The sequence below is a fragment of the Mycetomoellerius zeteki genome, unplaced genomic scaffold, assembly GCF_001594055.1.
Source record: "Mycetomoellerius zeteki isolate Tzet28-1 unplaced genomic scaffold, Tzet1.0 scaffold168, whole genome shotgun sequence".
Classification (NCBI taxonomy): Eukaryota; Metazoa; Arthropoda; class Insecta; order Hymenoptera; family Formicidae; genus Mycetomoellerius; species Mycetomoellerius zeteki.
Genome location: NW_017256633.1, coordinates 689,152 through 704,702, shown reverse-complemented (window position 1 = coordinate 704,702; position 15,551 = coordinate 689,152). Strand labels below are relative to the sequence as shown.

The window sequence follows — 15,551 nt, the reverse complement described above, 5'->3', positions numbered from 1 at the left end:
CTGTCGACTTGGTGCGAATGCCCAACACGTATGCGTGTACGTATATACGTGAATATAATAGCCGAGGCGACGGACCACGAGCGCGGTCGTTAACGAGCATTCGTAGCCGCATTAAAACGAAACCTGGATCCTTATCTGTGCAGCGTGACACGATACGCGCGGCTCATACTCTCCCCCTCTACATATACGGTGTGTCCCGGGGTACACGCACCTTCTCTCGACTCTAGATTCTCGCGTGAGGTTATCCGTTGTCCTCGAGCCGATTTTTCCATCACCCCTTGCAATTTTTATATATTAGATTAACGCAATCTCTAATTATTAAAATTACTATTCCCAACGGAAGTCTATTCAAAATTAAGATAAAGAATATAATTTCATTCATTTACATTTTTTTCTGGCTGAATATATTACAAGTGTTAATTTCAATTAGCTTATATTAAGATTCATTCGCTTTGGCATTAAAATGAGCGATGTTCTCTATGAATATGACGTCTAATGTTTGCACGTGTCTTGAAGAGAAAGTGTGCGATGCGTAGAACACCCAGTATACGACGTATACGAAACGACATGGTCGCCGTCATGTAATTAGAGCCTAAACTCGATTTAGCTTAGCGACACACCGGTGTACACAGCGTTCCGAAGCACGCCGCTACAAATGACAAAAACCGCCGACCCTGACACTGAAATATCAACGACGTCTCACGAATTCATCAGATCGTGCCGCCGCCACTACTCCTCCACACGTCGGCAAAACGCAGACTGTAACCCACCGCCGTGGAAAGGAAAAAGAGGTACAATAAAAAAGAAGGAAAAAGTAGCTAAATGCGTAGGAAGATGTAAAGAAGTCCCACAAGCCTGCAACTTATATGCTACGGACTTGAACCTCGAGAATTCGCGGCAAAGCAACAATATCAAAGAGAAGCTAGAGTTAGTTACGAGGAGCTAAATTTGTAATACCGATGACAAAATACATTCGTATGCATGGAAAAAAAAAAACAATTTCGCTGAGGTATCTAAAAATTTAAAAGATATAGTAATCAAAGGATAGTCGATATTCAAAAATTCAAAGGAAAAACATTTAAAAGGCAAATGAGAGTCAAGCAAATAGTGAAGTGCAAATTAAAATATAAAAATTTAGTTAAAGTACAGATCTGAAAATAATTTTATTAAACCATCAAAATAATTACGTAGGAATTTCAAGCATGCTAAGTAATACTGTAAAATGTTTTGATATTCTAGCAACCAGTTTGAGTATTTTACATAATTATTTTGATGGTCCAACAAAATTATTTTCAGATTCGTAGCCTTTTAAATTTTTTAATACTTCACGAATACCGTCCTTTATATGGAATTCCGCTAAAAAGAAAAAATTTAGAATGGTTCCCCGCAACGAAGGCGATAAGGTCAAATGTAAAGTCATCATGTTGGATTCGACAGGATGAGGTCGGAGGTCGACAGATTTCGACAGGGCGCCTCGCATCCCCGATCGGCGTGAGCGTCGGTTTGCGGCGTGGCCGGTCAGCTCAGACGAGCGTAGCGTGTACGTACTACAAACAATGGCTTTGTTTCCACGCGCAAAACGTGATACAACTGTAAAGTAACAAATATCTCAGCGTAGATCGACACGCGATCCGTCCGACGCGTTTAGAGCAGGTTCTCATACAGGGAGGCACATGCGTGCATGGTATATGTGTGTGTATGTGTGTATGTGTGTGCATGTGCGCGCGTATATATTGCGCGTTTATAGAAACGCCAGGGGCTTCTCTCTTAGCGACTGTCATTATATGCGGGTTGTCTGCCTCTAGCAACGCGCTGTGGCTCTTTACGAATTCAAAGCGGGGAGGAAAAGAGAAAAAGAGAGCAGAGGTTTGAGAGAAAGGGACAACGAGACCTGTATTAAGTATTTAGTTACGCGAGGAATCTCCATAATGAGCTCCGCTTACTAATTGCACGACGTTCGAGCGTGTACCTATGCGTGTGTATGTGTGTGTGTGTGCGTGTGTGCGTGTGTGTGTGTGTGTGTGTGTGTTCGGTATTGCTATGATCTCTTCCATCGTGTACAACGCGGTCGATTCGAAAGTGGCGCGGCGCCATTACAGGAGCCTCCGATTTTCATGCAGATTAATTCTAGGCAAGATTCCAAATTCAATGAGGTGCCAGCAGCGAATCCAACGGCTAATGATTCCACGTTTTGATCACTTATGCATCTGCGATGATGCATGGGCTCGTAACGAAATCAAAGTCGGAGCGCGTTTATATTCTCGCAATGCACCTGTGATGTATGTAGCGATAAAACGCTTACACGTATAAATGCTGTTTAATTATACGTGTATATATATATACTCCTTTAAATATACACTACTCATATATAGCACACCATTAATCATACACGCTGCATTAAACCTGTGTCATTACACCATCGTGTATCAGATAGACATTCTTTGTACTGTAATGCAACTATATATATATATATAAAGAGTTTACGTTTATTAAATTATACCTGTTCACAAACCCCATAAAATGATAGAGATATGTGTAATAATGAAAGTGTCGGATAAGCATCTTTATACTTTTTTCTTCTTAAATATCTATGATCTCGAGGTATAAAAATGTTCCTGATATGACAGGAAAATGTAACGCATGGGAATAAAAAAAATTAATCGTTTAATTATGGAGTTCATAACCCGTCAAGATAAATAACGTTAATGACAGTGAAGAATATAAATATATATTCTTCAGTAATGAAAGTGACCGTAATAAACCCAGTGGTAGAAGCCCAGTCGTCGACGACAAATCATCGTCGTCGTCGTCGTCACGAATCCGTGGAAGAATTCGAATTCCAAACGGAAAAGGCGTACCGGATGTTTGGGCTCGCCACTTTAAGGACATGTGGCTGGACAGATAGCCATCGGTCTTGAAGCTAATTAGCGACGCGCAGTGCGAACAAGCAGGACAGCCGGGATCCTCGACGCACCAAGAAGAGAGAGTGTGCGGATATATAACACGAAAGAAACGCGGTATCCCCCCGGTGAACGCCCTTGCTGTCTTTCTCTCCTCTCACCTCCGTCCTCTTTTACTCTTTGGACGCGCCGAGCACCACCGGGCTGCGCTGGGCACGATCGACGAGCGCACGTCACGAACGATTTCGCGGGTAGATACCGTCGGCCGACGGTTTCGTCGTTCCTCGTTATTACGCGCATAATTTCTCGGAACCTCGCTCAAGGCGCGGTAAAATTATGCGCGAATGCGGATCACAGCCCTGCCGTGCGTGCCGGGGCCTCGACACGAGTATACGCGTTACAATGTATCGGTACACCTGTACTATGACATTAATCACGTGGTACGGGACATTCCTGTCACGATGTATACCAGACATTATTCGCGCGCGAGCGAGGCGAAACGGAAAGGCGCCGAGATTATTCGAGAAATATTTAAATTAGACTCGCTTATCGCGTGTCGGCTTATATACCTCGTCTTGATTCCCGTTTGCTAGAGAGAACGCTGAGGAGGATCCTGCGATCGTGCGATCGTATCCTTATCGGCGATACGAGCAATATTAATATTGGCGTATCGGCTGCATCAATCCACTCACATTCATCGGCCGGAACGAGTCGTACTTGCGACACTTCTTATCGGGATATCAGAGAGACCAGTGATGATGGGAAGTGAGTCTTATAATCAGTGACAGCCAAAAACAATTATAGCGACACACCTCAGTGAGTTATTCTCGTAGATATAAAAGGTGCAAAAAAATATTTTATCTTCCTTTGTTAAAAAGATAAAATGATGATTAAATATATACATAAAAAGAACGATTTTGCTGAAGTATCTAAAAAGCTAGATTTGAAAATAACTTTGACGATTAACATAATTACGTAGAAATCTCAAACATGATGAGCAATGTTACAAAAAATTTTGATATTTTAGCAGTTTAAACGTCCCACATAATTATTTTGATGGTCTAACAAAATTATTTTTAGATCTGTATCGAGCTAAATCTTTAGATGTTTCAATAAAACTATTCTTTTCGTATAGGTCGCTATAAAAGTTTTGCAATACGTGATATTTATTAGAAGGAACTGATAGATATTTATGACATTGTAGATAGAATGTAGAAAAGTAGATGAAGAGAGGAGCAAGCCATAATTTTGTGTCTAGCACAAATAAAAAATATTCTTGCTTCGTCCACATCGCCATAATTCGATTTGCTGTTTCCTCGCGATTGTGCACAAAATAGCTTGCTCCTTTCCCATCTATTTTTTTTATGTTCTATAAATATCTATCCGCTTCTTCCAATAAATATCGCAAAACTTTCATTGTAATTACTGATTTTCGTTCTTTCTTTTTTTTTTTTTTTGGAGAAAAGAACAAATGGCGGGAACAACCACGAAAACTGATCGAATCGTTGTAGAACAGCAGACAAACAAAGCAGTCGATCTGTCACGGGGCGAAGAATAAAACGCTAGAGCGGTCCCATATGCCGAAAGGAGAGCAAGCAAAGAACAGAGACTCGTAAAAAGGATACTATGCAAGACGATCCCATGTCGCGATGACGACTCCCTGGCGCCCTGATCCCCGACACCTTCGAATGCGTCCCATAAAACCTATTCTCAGCTGAAATATCTCGGACCGGCTGCCGCTTGACTTTTTTACCTGCGCGGATCGAGAGAAGATTCGACTCCTGCAGTTGTAACATTGCGCGCGATAACTTCCCGATGCGATTCCAAGACTGTTACAAACGAGATTCAATTATCGAAATCGTAAATTCGCTTCGATACACCGCACATCAAAATGTAACACTAATGCAACAACCTCACAAAGAGAACGTTTCAATATTACGATCTGATAAGTCCAAAGTGTATTCACCAGGGGAGATCTCGCCGGAGGTAATGTTTCAGTATCATCTAATGATCCTTAATCATTCTAAAGCCATCTTTGACACACGCGAGATAAATTTAATAGTAACCATTAAACAAGCGAACGGGAATATATCTCAGGCAAGTACATTCTACACTTCAAAGCACGCACGACCCATAGAGAGGCGGGACAGGTCGTTTGGTGAGTCGTCGCGAGAAATAAATGATCTCCGCGGGTCGAATTCGAGTTGCGGATGAAGGTGCAATCGTCCCATCTTCCTGCCTTGCCAGACTTGAAGTGACTTTACCAAGCGTTCGTTCATGCAGAAATACATCGAATAATAAAAATGCCATTAAAAAATTAAACGAGAGCCTCTATAAATACGCGCCAAGAGAATGGCAAGAATGGCGCTGGGAAAAAGAGCAGAACGAGAAGAAAAAAAAAGATTGTGCGAAACGTGCGGAGCAAAGGGAGGCGGAAGAAGGAACGGTTAATTTGTTGTGCATCAGCAGCACCGGCAGCTACGAAGACAAGCTACAGAGAGAGGTACTGGGGCCATACTAAGAAAATAACTAGAGATAATTACGCGCATAAATCAGAGTGTTAATATTCGGGGGCGTAGGTAGGAGGCGCAGGTAGATATATTCGCCTATAGGTAGGCAGGACCCGTGGATATATACGGGAGGAAAAGAAGAAAGGGGAAGAGAGGTCGGACGAGAGGAGACAGTGAGAGACGGAGAGGGTAAGAGCGGAATAATGCCAACTTCGGATCGGTAGATCATTCGTGGCCGTTGGATACGCCTCCTTGTTAGCCTGGGTTTACTTAGTCCTTCGACGCTCCTACGACGTGCGTTACGCCCGCTAATAGCCCACCGGTAACGAACTACCGTCGACCTTTTTTGAGGACCTTTTAAGCGAAAACGCGTTTCTCTCCTCTCGCGCTGCCTCTTATCGATCATGGCCGTCATCGCGAGAAAGGATCGCCCCGTGGAGTCGCCTCTGAAAGCGAATTCCTTCCCACGTTTGCCGCGCTGCCCCAACGAAAGGATATACGCCACTTAAAGAGCAGTCCTCAGGGCGATATTCGTAATTTATCGGTCGCAAATGGAAGGACTTCGCGCTGGTAATTCGCTCAGGTAGTCCGTACGCGCGAATTATTTCCAGCTGTCGTCATGATTCCCGTGCGTAATCGCTTGTCGCTCGACATTCTCGACATGTTCGTGCGGTATCGAAATTTTTCTCGACCGATGAGGGATACGCAACAGTGGCGAAGTGAAACAAAACGGGGAAGAAAAAAAAAGAGGAGAAAGGGTGCACAGTGGCGTTGAAACACTCATAACAGGTGGACCGATACTCGGCACGAAGATACATCTTCGAGGTGGGCGGTCCCACACTCCTTAAATCAGCCCGCAGCCACCATAACATTAAGCCCACCTCCTCTCTCACGGCACGTCTCATCTCCCGCCGTTTATTTGTTTGCTTAGAGCGAGTAATTAGAATCCGATACAAATGGTTATTATTTATCGGCATGGAGAGGCGAGCAGAACCGACGAGAGCCCCGGTACGAATGCACAGAACGGACGGACGAGGTATACCTCCTGATTGCCTGGCGTTATTAAACCGGGAGATACCACGAGATAAATACACGGAGGCCAAACACCGGCCACTATATAATGTTACCGGCGATCCTTACTAACAGCTTTCATTCGCGAGCGACGCAGAACTCAATTATTATAGCGATGTCCTCCGCAAACGCGCTATTAATAATATTCGTTATGTTTTATAAATGTCTAACATTATTTCATAAAATTGGAATACTTCTTCAACTTTATTTAACTTGTTGATATTTAAAACTGATCTTTCAAAAAAAGTACAAGATTTTAGATAAATGCAAGTTATCACAAACATCGGCGATAGTCGATAGTTGCAGCTGTCGAAGTATAGAAGCGGGTTCATGGAAATAAATGTAATGAGGTTCCTGATCGAACAGGGGCCAACCGCGCGTCACGTCAGACCGATGCACCCGTCCTGCATTTCCGAGGAACACACCGCGCGACTCACAGAGGCGAATCTATCGCGATGCCAGACGCGTCCGTTAATAAAATATAACGGATGCCTCTCTCCCTCGATGACGACAATGTACACCTGACCCACAGAATACAATAGCTGTCTACATCGTTTGGGCACGATTCATGTAAGTCGTGTGTATGGACAGACCTCTCTAATGGCTTTTGTGTAAGAAAAAGAAGATACACGCTGCGTCTATCGTGAAAATCATGGTAAATCATAGACAACAATAGAAAGATATAAGATATTGATACGAATACGATTACTCTATGTTCTTCTTTATTTCAAAGTACAAAGATTCATAAACATTTAATGCCCGTTTCCACCAATGATTAATAACATTCAATTCAACTTATTCTTTATCTCTTCCTCTCTAATTCTAAAAATTAGAAAAAGATGAAGAGAAAATTGAACTGAGATTAAAATTAATTTCCGTTGGTGGAAATGGACATAAGTCTTATCAATTGTTATAGTTTCAATTTCTCTTCGGGATTACAATTATTTGACGCTATTAATTGTTCATTACACCAACAAAATTCCAGCGGATGAAATCGTTAGTCGAATATCGAATAATCACCCGATTTATTTATTTCAACGAAGGCTCTACAGGGGATGGAGATATGCCGGGGGTAACGTTGATTAGCTCCGCTGTTGATTTAATTACCGGGAGAGTAATTGGCATGCCTACTGACGATCCCCTTCCCTTTCCCTCTCGACACAGACACTCCCTGTCGCTTACTTCACTCGCTCTCCAGCACCCTAACGCCTCACACCCTCTCCCAAACTGTTGCATATTCATCGATGATAGATTATTATATGTCTACGTGTCAAAGACTCGCAACCAGGAATGACTGATCTTGGACAATACCTACTCAATACATATAACATAGGTATCTTAGATTAAAATTTATGTGATAATTGACAAAATTCGCTTTAGGTTGACCGAAACCGACCATAGGTCTCCTTGAAATTCGAAAAATTGTCGATGCTCGAGTTTGTTTTTTTTTTTGCCTCTCGCTTTCCAAGTATCGTAAATTGGTTCGTTCGCCTGGTTTATCGTACGTGTTTCGTGGAGAATATACGCAAATGAAAAAAAATAAAAAATTAAAAAAACAGCCAGAAAAACAAACAACGACAGAGCAGTTCGTTGCCAATTTCCGCGAGTCCGAGACACGTCGTAAAAAGGGCACCGCGGACGGTTAGGTTCGTACGGTAGCGGTTATAGGCGAACGTATATCGCGGCGATGTTATCCGCAAACACGCGGGTTCGACCAATTTATCCCAAGGGATGAGGCAGACGTGGCACGGCGGTGGTGGGTGTGGGGCAACCTTGTCCAGCGGAATGAATTCAGCACGCAGCCCCTGTGCGGTCGAACTACCTCTACCCCTTTCGCCAACCATCTCCAACCATCGTGCAACGTCCCCACCTTTCGACCATTTCACCCTCTCATCCGTCCCTTCCTCTTTTTCGTTCACTCGATAGCGCGCGCGCGTGTTAAGGTAGCTTCAGAATGTCCAAATAGAGAACCGATAGAAACGGGTAATAAAGGGAACAACGTAGTTATGAGTTTTAATACAGAATTACTGAAGTAAATCATTAAATCAATAATTAAAGTTGTAAAGCACTAAAATTTAATTCCCGATTAATTCTTGAAAATAACGATCTGTTAATTTTTTTCATATATCACAAGATCACAGTTAATAATCAGTAACGTAGAGAACGTATTTTATCAGCTACTTCTTAGACTATTTTAATGTCAGCAATAACTCTACCGAAGGAGCAACTCCGTGTTACATCCGTGGCGGTCAAACCACTTGACAGGCGACGATTTATAATCGATACAAGTGGTGTGAATAGCCCTTAACCTGCTACCATCCGCCACTCCTGATCCGCTCCACATATCGCTAGCGTGGTATACAACAGCCGCCTGATTGCCACGGGGGTTCTTAGATTTATTGACCTGTCAATGGCGGCGCGCGAAAACGGCGAATTTACAACGCCGCAGGTGTTAAGTTCTGCCGTGCGTGTAATAACGGCCTGATCCCCAGGCCTACGGTAAACCACACCGTAATTATATTTCCGAACCTCCCGCTCGCTACCTTTGTCATTATCACCCGAGGTGGCGTAGCCGTAATTCAATGAGATCCATCGCGCGATCGCGCGTGTATACGTGAACGATAAAGGTCCAACACTCGAATCTAGGAAATTTTAGCATGCAACGCAGCCACTGCAATGTGTATATATATATATATATGTGTGTGTATGTACCACAAGTCTTATTTACATTCTTTATACACAATTTTCCGATATTGTCGCGTTAATTTTTTGTCCGTACACTGGAAAGAATCTACATTAATTGGAATTCTGGTTGAATCTATTAAAATTCTAGTTGAAATAACCAGAACTCTGATTGATTAGAATTTTCTATTTCGTTCATTTTTAACCAAAAATTTTTCTCAGTGAAGAAAATATTACAGTTCCAAACTTACAAAGCAGAATTAACACAAATTCTGAAGACAGTACACAATAGTTCTGAAACCATACTTGTGCGCAAAATAAATAAATAAATAAATAAAGCAGTGTGGTTTGCGTTGTGGTTTGCAAAATAAATAAATCTCGCGCGTGGCAGAATAAAATGATACATGCAGTTTATCCTACCTTGAGCCTGGTAAGACGAGGTTCCTCGGCTGCAAGCTTCGCCAGCGCCTGGTAGTCCCCCTGCGATGCTCTGACCAGCCATTCTCGCGATTTTCCATCCAGTTGCTTTGGGAAAGCATCGATCGTGGTGATTATTAGCGATTAATGGGTGCGAGGGATCGCTGGGATCGATCAGCAGCACGCGGAAGATCGAGCGGGCCGTTCGATCGAGAGCGGGCGAATTTTAATTAAGATCCCCGGCCACGATCTGGCGTGCATTTATCAGGGACCGACGATGCACGTCCGACCAGGGAACAGAATTACGGCCCGTGCTGCGTCGCTCTCGTCGGATTGGCGCGCGCAATAATCGCGATCTGCGGTGGGTGATGAACTTACCGAGGCAACGGAAGCGCTGTCATCCTCGTCGGCACCCTGCGGAGAAAAGAAGAGAGGAAAGAGGGGGTTAGAGTTGATCCCTTGAAAAATCAACATTACGCGCCACGTCACGCGGACGCTCACGGGGCACGCAGCGGCAAGTCGCGACGAAAACCGGTCCGCTGTATATGGCGTTGGCGTTGGTTGGTGCAAAGAGAGAGAGCGAGAGCGAGAGCGAGAGAGAGAGAGAGAGAGAGAGAGAGAGAGAGAGAGAGAGAGAGAGAGTACACTCTCGCTATACCGCGTGCGTGCCACGATGGCGAACGCACGAAGGCATGGGGACGACAGGGGGAAGAAAATGCGTGAGCGCAGCGGGAGGCCACCGAGCACGGGACGCGCGCTTCGGCCATCAGATTGATATACGGATCCAATAATTGATTCTCCGGCGCAAGGCCTTGGGAGGCTGGGCCGCACGCACTTACGCAACCCCCAGCCGTCGCCCGTCGTCCAAGAACAGACGTCCCATTTCGGAAACTGCCGTTCCCCGGACGGCTCGGCAAACGCACGAACGATTCACGATCGCGATTATCGATGGGGCATAAAAGCACTTAAGATATATTTTCGATAAAATTCCTGTCGCGCACGGTGCTTCGTATCGCTTACAAAATTCTGCTTTTAACAGAGAATCCACGTACTATATGATTACGTAATTTTATTTGTACTTTTATATTCATATTCTGTCGCCGCGATAAATCTTAATCTTAATAATATCTTTAACAGATCTTGATAACATCCTTAAATCACACATACAAATACGTGAATAAACGTTTTAACGAGAAACTCGTCATTTAATCGCGCTTATGTACAGCGCCGATCGCCATATAGTGTTCTACGGTATATTTACGATGGTATATGCACGTGGTACGGTAGGATGACGCGACGAAGGAGGTGGCGGTGAAGGAGGTAAGGGTTCTCTTCTGATCTCAGGAACGCTAAACGACTACTCATCCCTGTTAAACTGTTTGTATTTTCACTCGTCACGGCCATGTCGGTTGTTCGAGGTGCTCATATCGACACTCGACCCCGAATCAATCGTGACTCTTCATAAATTACTTCCACAGACCGCGGGAGATGCGCGTTTGCACTTTGGCCGAGTCATCATTAGCCGGCCGCGATATATCTTTATCCATCGACATCGCGCGTGTCCTTAAGTGAAATCACGACTCGGAGGACACGCGTCGATAAAAGCGAGACGAGTATGTCTAACGTTTCAACATTAATTCAATTCTCCCTCTTGTCAAAAAGAAGAATACTCTCGTGTTGCGCGAAAATGTTTCGATTTTGGAGAGCGGAATCCTCTTCCGGAAAGCCCGTCGCCTAGAAATTAGTCTCGGAATGATAACCACTGACCCCCCGTCGCGTCAGGTGGTGCATCGAGGTGCGTTCCCAGCTTTCGTGCACTACGTGTGCTCTCGCAAACACGTTTGTACGCGTGTGAATCTGCACAGATGCATGCTGATAGGACGGACTTTGTTATATGCATGTATCACAGAGGCCATGCTTCATCGGCGATGCAACAATTGTACTTGCGATAAAAAGACATTATTGCTTGTGACGGCGGTAAACGGATGCGAGCGAATTAATTTTTAATTTAATTCTTTCAGTTACAAGACACAACTGCCTTATTATTATTAATAAGTATACACCTGAATGACGTACACTTTCTTATCTTGCTTACGTGAAATATATAAGTACATTTGAAAAAAAAAAGAATACATAACTGTCTCCAATTATTAAAGCAGTATATAAGAATACGTAATAATTCAAATCTCTGAAAAAAATTCTTCTTCATACATTACGAGATTAATATGCAAATTTCCGCAAAATTATGCAAGCAGCGAAAAACAAGAGGACTCATCGGCATTTCACCGAGAACCAGAGATTTCGAAGAGAGAAATTTGGAAGAATTTCGATCTCGATATTGAGAATCACGGACACTCACTATAATATTTCGCTGTCAAGTCGCGTGCATCGTTGATTGATTTTTAAATGATACGACCGATTTTCGATGAGATTTGGGGGCAAGGGACACTTGTTCTCTCGTATCTCGGACCTGAAAGTATGTAAATATTCTCATCCCCTCATAGCGCGAGATCTCCGAGAACGATCAGACAAACGGACCAGTCAGCGACGGTACAGTCACAATGTGCCATGAGCCATAACGGCGTGGTTATCAGATAAGCTTATAAGACTCGAGTAATCGTAATAGCATCGCAATGGCGATTTCTCTGGCTCCATCGCGGTCGATGAACGAAGATGGGAAAGCGGCGGATAAACGATGAACGAAGACGGGAGAGGAGAAATGAGTCGCCCCTCTGTTCTTCATCGGCGAGTCATTGTTCCGTCGTAATTAATATTTTAATTGAGATCAGCGGGAATTAATTAACACAACAGCCTGTTAAGGTTCGCCTAAACCGATCAATCGCGATCGTGACGCACTTGTCAGGATCAAGATTTAATTCGTCTTTTCTTATTCGTAATATCTCTATCAGGCGAACAAGACGTTATAAGCTTGATAAAGGTATAATTCACGAAAAGGAAATAATCGTGAGTAAATTGATTATCAACAAATGTTATTTCAAGAAAAAAGCAAGGATCCATTAACTCTACATTACTCGAGTGATTTTTTTTTAACGTAATCATTCGCGTAGAGTTCTGACACCCCAATATTATACCTCAATTTTTATTCTTTTTGATGATTTACAATTAAATAAAAATTGATAACATTCTATATATTCTTTAGATAAAGCGCAAAAAATTTTTTAACTGTAAACAATTTACGCTAAATATAATAATATATACATAGGAAAGAACAGTTTTTGCTGAAATATCTAAAAATTTAGTTAAATATAGGTATGAAAATAATTTTGTTTGGATATAAAGATAATTATGTATAAAAAACTGATTGTTATAATGTGTTAAAACGTTTACAGTGTTGCATCAACGCTTAGACGTTCTACAAAATTAATTTGATGGGCCAAATAAAATTATTTTCAGATCTGTATCTAGTTAAATTTGTAGACACTTCAACAAAACTATTCTTTCCGTGTAAATAGCATTTATATATTTAATAAATTTATAAGGTTGAGGTATTCTACGTGGGATGGATATCCCACATGAATAATAAAGGATTAATTCATCCGTTATGAATCCGTTAATAAATCTATATTCAGGACTATACATATCTTTACGTGTTTAATGACAATTCGAATAGCTAAATATCCTATCGTAATAGCGAACATACGCAAATGGATGCTCGTACATCACATTCGTAATCGGATAAAAAGCTAACGACGCGACGCATACAAGCCGCATAATCAGTTAGGATGTGATCCTAGCACGAGCGAGCGGCGAACCGAGTATCATAGAAATGGATACAAAGGGGCCATCAGCAGCCACGGTAACGAGCCAGCCGACCTACCCACCCCATCGTATCCCCCATTGTTATCGCTCTTCGTGGCGCATCAGCGCCGACTCAAAAACACGCTCTCCCGGCAGTTAAGCCGTGCACATTCGCGCGTCTAATTCCGCGAATGTGGCCAGCGGCAGGTACTCAACTACTCAGCAGGCATGCACGTGCTTACTCGTGCCCTCCTGTCTCTTTCTCTCTGTCTCTCTTTTACGGCTTCCCGCGTTTCTCCCACGTCTCAAACAATAAAAGGAATACACGGTGTAAAGCAGATAGCGAACGCGCGCTTGCTCTCTTCAGGGTGGAAACGTTTTAATAAGCAGACGTGCGTTGGCCTCTCCAAGGGGGCGTATAAATATATTCGGTTGCTCTAGCGAAAGCGTACTTTCGTATTGCGAAAGAGTGAGAGACGTGATACGGAGAGACTATGAGGGACGGAGCGGTGCACTGGGGGCGGATATATCGGTGAGACGACGAAGGGTAAAGCGGGGGACGGCGGGCGTGGTAGAACGAGAGGCAAAACATGTTGCGGCACGAGCTGCCTCGAGAGCTCCGCGGAATTAGCTTTATTATAACCTGGGGGCCATCCATACATGCCTAACAGCGCACGAACATTCGCCGGCCAATAAGCCAAATGCTAACCAAACATTTTCGCGACTCGGCACACCCTACAATTCATCCCTTCCTCGCGTCCCTCTGTACCGCCGAGAGGTTCAACAAGGAGGATCGATCCTGATTAAAGCGAGATGTGTATTTAACGTAACTATCAACCGACGACTCGAACATGACGACGATTTGCCACACTTAATGTTTTATGATTTCGCTTTGGACAAACGAGGCATATTTTTGTAAATATATACACAGTGTCCCAAAATTGACGATAAATATCTTAAAAACATTTTTTGACAAGAAATATTTTAAGACTAATACGAAAATGTGAAGGCTATGACAGTTTTCAAATAGGAAAAATTTTTTAATTACGACTGACGGGTCTAGAATTTTGTGCGCTCGGAGATGATAAGATGGTTAATGTGAAGGTACTCCCTCGAACTTAATGTTTTTGACAATAACAAAATTCAACATCTTCACACTGATCATCTTATCATTTCTAAGTGAAATCTTAGCTCCGTCATTCGTAAATTTTAAACTCTTTCTATTTGTGAAAACTATCAAGCCTCGACATTTTCGTATTAGACTTTTCGTTTTATAATGTTACAAAGAAACTGTCTTCAAAATATTTATCGTCAGTTATAGGACACTCTTATACAAAAAGAGAATTCTTTCTATTTTTCTATCTCAATTGTGCGATGCTTACCGAAAATTAAAGACACGGTTTATCAATCGTGATTCTGCTTAAGTCACGAAGGCTAGTACAAGGTGCATCGAAGAATTAAGCGCATCTTCAGTGCGGTTGCAGGGAAGTCCTGCTATCCTCTAACGACTCTCCCTCCCTCAGGAGGGAACTTTTCTGGCCGCGGCAGCGCCGTGAAACGATTAGGCCCGGATTAGTCGAGCGCGCGAGATCGATTATGCGATCCTGCGGATAACATTGGCCTGATTTATTCCCCTAATGGGCGTTCGCGCATTCATTTCGAGGCCGTGCGAGGCAATTCCACGGGGCTTCGTCGGATGGCGGTGCCCGTCCTGCCGCTGACAGGAAAACTCTCGCTGGGTGATTCAGCGTTCGGTTCGGCGACGCCTCCCAACGACCACCATAATGCCTACCTCGGGTACCCACCTACCTAACGCCATTTCCATCGTCAGGGATCATAATCCAAGGTTCAATCGCGAGCCAAATGAAATCGCGTCGAAATATGACGACGAGATGCTAAGGCTAAATGGTCGACGACGACTCAAGTACTGCCTTCTAATCAAATTGCCGTTCCTCTCGTTTGTTCAGTCTACCGATAAGGAATCAACTAGTCTCAATCAAATAAATGGATTTAATAAAAAAAAGAAAGAAAGAAAATAACGAATACCTTGCAATTTATGAAATACGTAGAATACTTTACTTTAATAACGTTCACATGGAAGCACAATGCAACAATCAATGCGAGATCTATAAATTCGATATATCTGTAATACAATAAAGTAAATGAACGCATTTCTAAAATTAGATTTATGATTAATATATAGATTCCAACT

General features: G+C 43.0%; 1 protein-coding gene across 6 annotated transcripts in view; it reads right to left on the bottom strand.

Moving 5' to 3' along the window:
* Positions 1-15,551, bottom strand: part of sowah (ankyrin repeat domain family member sosondowah) — a 127,334-nt gene that overhangs the window by 85,746 nt on the left and 26,037 nt on the right. For all 6 annotated transcript variants that reach the window (XR_001936568.1, XR_001936569.1, XM_018445896.1 and 3 more), the window contains 2 exons: positions 9,959-9,994; positions 9,584-9,688 (listed from right to left, as the gene is read on the bottom strand). Coding sequence is in view for 4 of the 6 variants with exons in the window: in XM_018445896.1 (XP_018301398.1) it covers positions 9,584-9,688; positions 9,959-9,994 (141 nt within the window). In the remaining 2 variants the exon portion in view is untranslated. The remainder of the gene's footprint in view (positions 1-9,583; positions 9,689-9,958; positions 9,995-15,551) is intronic.